The sequence below is a fragment of the Phyllobates terribilis genome, unplaced genomic scaffold (assembly GCF_046119375.1).
Source record: "Phyllobates terribilis strain yellow unplaced genomic scaffold, ASM4611937v1 Scaffold_1__5_contigs__length_1240528914, whole genome shotgun sequence".
Lineage (NCBI taxonomy): Eukaryota > Metazoa > Chordata > Amphibia > Anura > Dendrobatidae > Phyllobates > Phyllobates terribilis.
The window spans coordinates 759,274,674-759,276,148 of NW_027362761.1; the positions used below are offsets into that span (position 1 = coordinate 759,274,674).

The window sequence follows — 1,475 nt, forward strand, 5'->3', positions numbered from 1 at the left end:
TATTGGACTGCTTGCTGTCTTGATCAAAAAAAAAAAAAAAAAAAACAGTGTTTTATCTGCTGCAGATGCAGCAGTTATCTGAATGCCGAGCTCTGCAAAACTCCCTCACCACAGATTACAGTATAGACAAAGCTGCCACATGGGCAGAAAGCTGCCAATCAGTGGTGTGGCTGGGGGTCAGAGCTCCTCAGTATGCTTGCCTACCCCGACAGCAGGTTTACTAGTCCAATAATGATGAACTCCTGCTGATCAGTGTAGATTTCATAAATTTAGCAGCCCAGTGACATCACTGGAATCAGGGTCTCTGTCCCTACATAATGCTGCTCTCAGATTAGGTGGCAAAAACCTAGTGACAGATTCACTTTAAAAAGCCTAGAAGCAAAGCATGTAAAGACTGCTTATGGTTGGCCACCACTCCTAGATTGCGCAGGACTTTAGTTACTTAGCTTTTATGATCGGCTATAAAAATGACATTAGGTGGGGGTCCAGATTCCCACAATCCTGCCTGTTTGAAGGGGCTGCAACCTGTCAATTATAAACCAGCTTATACAAGTGCAAAAGCCAATGAAATTTCAGCCATGTCCCAATTTATTTGAATGGATAGGCCAGTTTTAAAAATCCAGATCGCACTTTAAAAGCAAAAAAAAAGTGAAACTGATGCCATGGCCCCAATACTCACTGATGTGTTATATACTCACCTCTGTAAGGCTCTTCTTTGGGTCACAAACACAAAGACTCCAGCCCCCAATGCAAATGCAAATAGAACCGCAACTGTTCCAACAGTCAGGGGCACAGCAATAGATTTTACCCCATGTTCACAAAAGTCTCCGCTGTAGTCTGGATAGCAGCTGCATTTGATTACACCAGCGTCTACTATACATTGTCCCCTCATGTTACAAGTTTCACTGTTACATGGCCTAGACTCCATGTTTCTTCCAAAATCTTCATTTTCCAGGCCATTATCGTCAACTCCTTCAAAATAATCAGGGAAAAATTTGCTTCCTGGAGTAGGTGCTTTGGTCTTTAATAAGGTTTCAACAGTCCCCTCTTGAGGTTTTGGAGGAACCATGCCCTTGGTGGGCATTTTGGATTTTGTTGGGGAGGTGGCAGACTTCAAGCTTTTATCACTGCTATGTGTGCCTGAAAGGAAAAGTATAGAATATTAATAAAGTCAAGTGTTCAATGTGCAATAGTTTATTGCGTTACGTACCAAAATGGAGGAATCAACTAAAAACTCTTTAGACAAGTGTGTGCCATTTAAAGAAGATCAGTCAATACTATTTGGCTTTCTAACTCATCCACCCAGCAGTGACTGAGCCATTTGTCAATGGTTAGAGGGTCAAAGAGCATCCTCATGAATAGAGGACTAGTGCTGTTTTCAGTCAAAAAAAATCCATATTAGAAACTAGAGAAAAGCAGGTCTGAAGGCAAATTTATCTTGAAGCGGTTTTCCACTATTAGGACAACCTTCTTAA

General features: G+C 41.6%; 1 protein-coding gene across 1 annotated transcript in view; it reads right to left on the minus strand.

The window, feature by feature from the left end:
* Positions 1-694: 694 nt before the first annotated feature.
* LOC141156747 (vitellogenin receptor Yl-like) overlaps positions 695-1,475 on the minus strand; it is a 21,742-nt gene continuing 20,961 nt past the window's right edge. The window contains exon 11 of the mRNA XM_073643130.1: positions 695-1,140. Within this exon, the coding sequence (XP_073499231.1) occupies positions 695-1,140 (446 nt within the window). The remainder of the gene's footprint in view (positions 1,141-1,475) is intronic.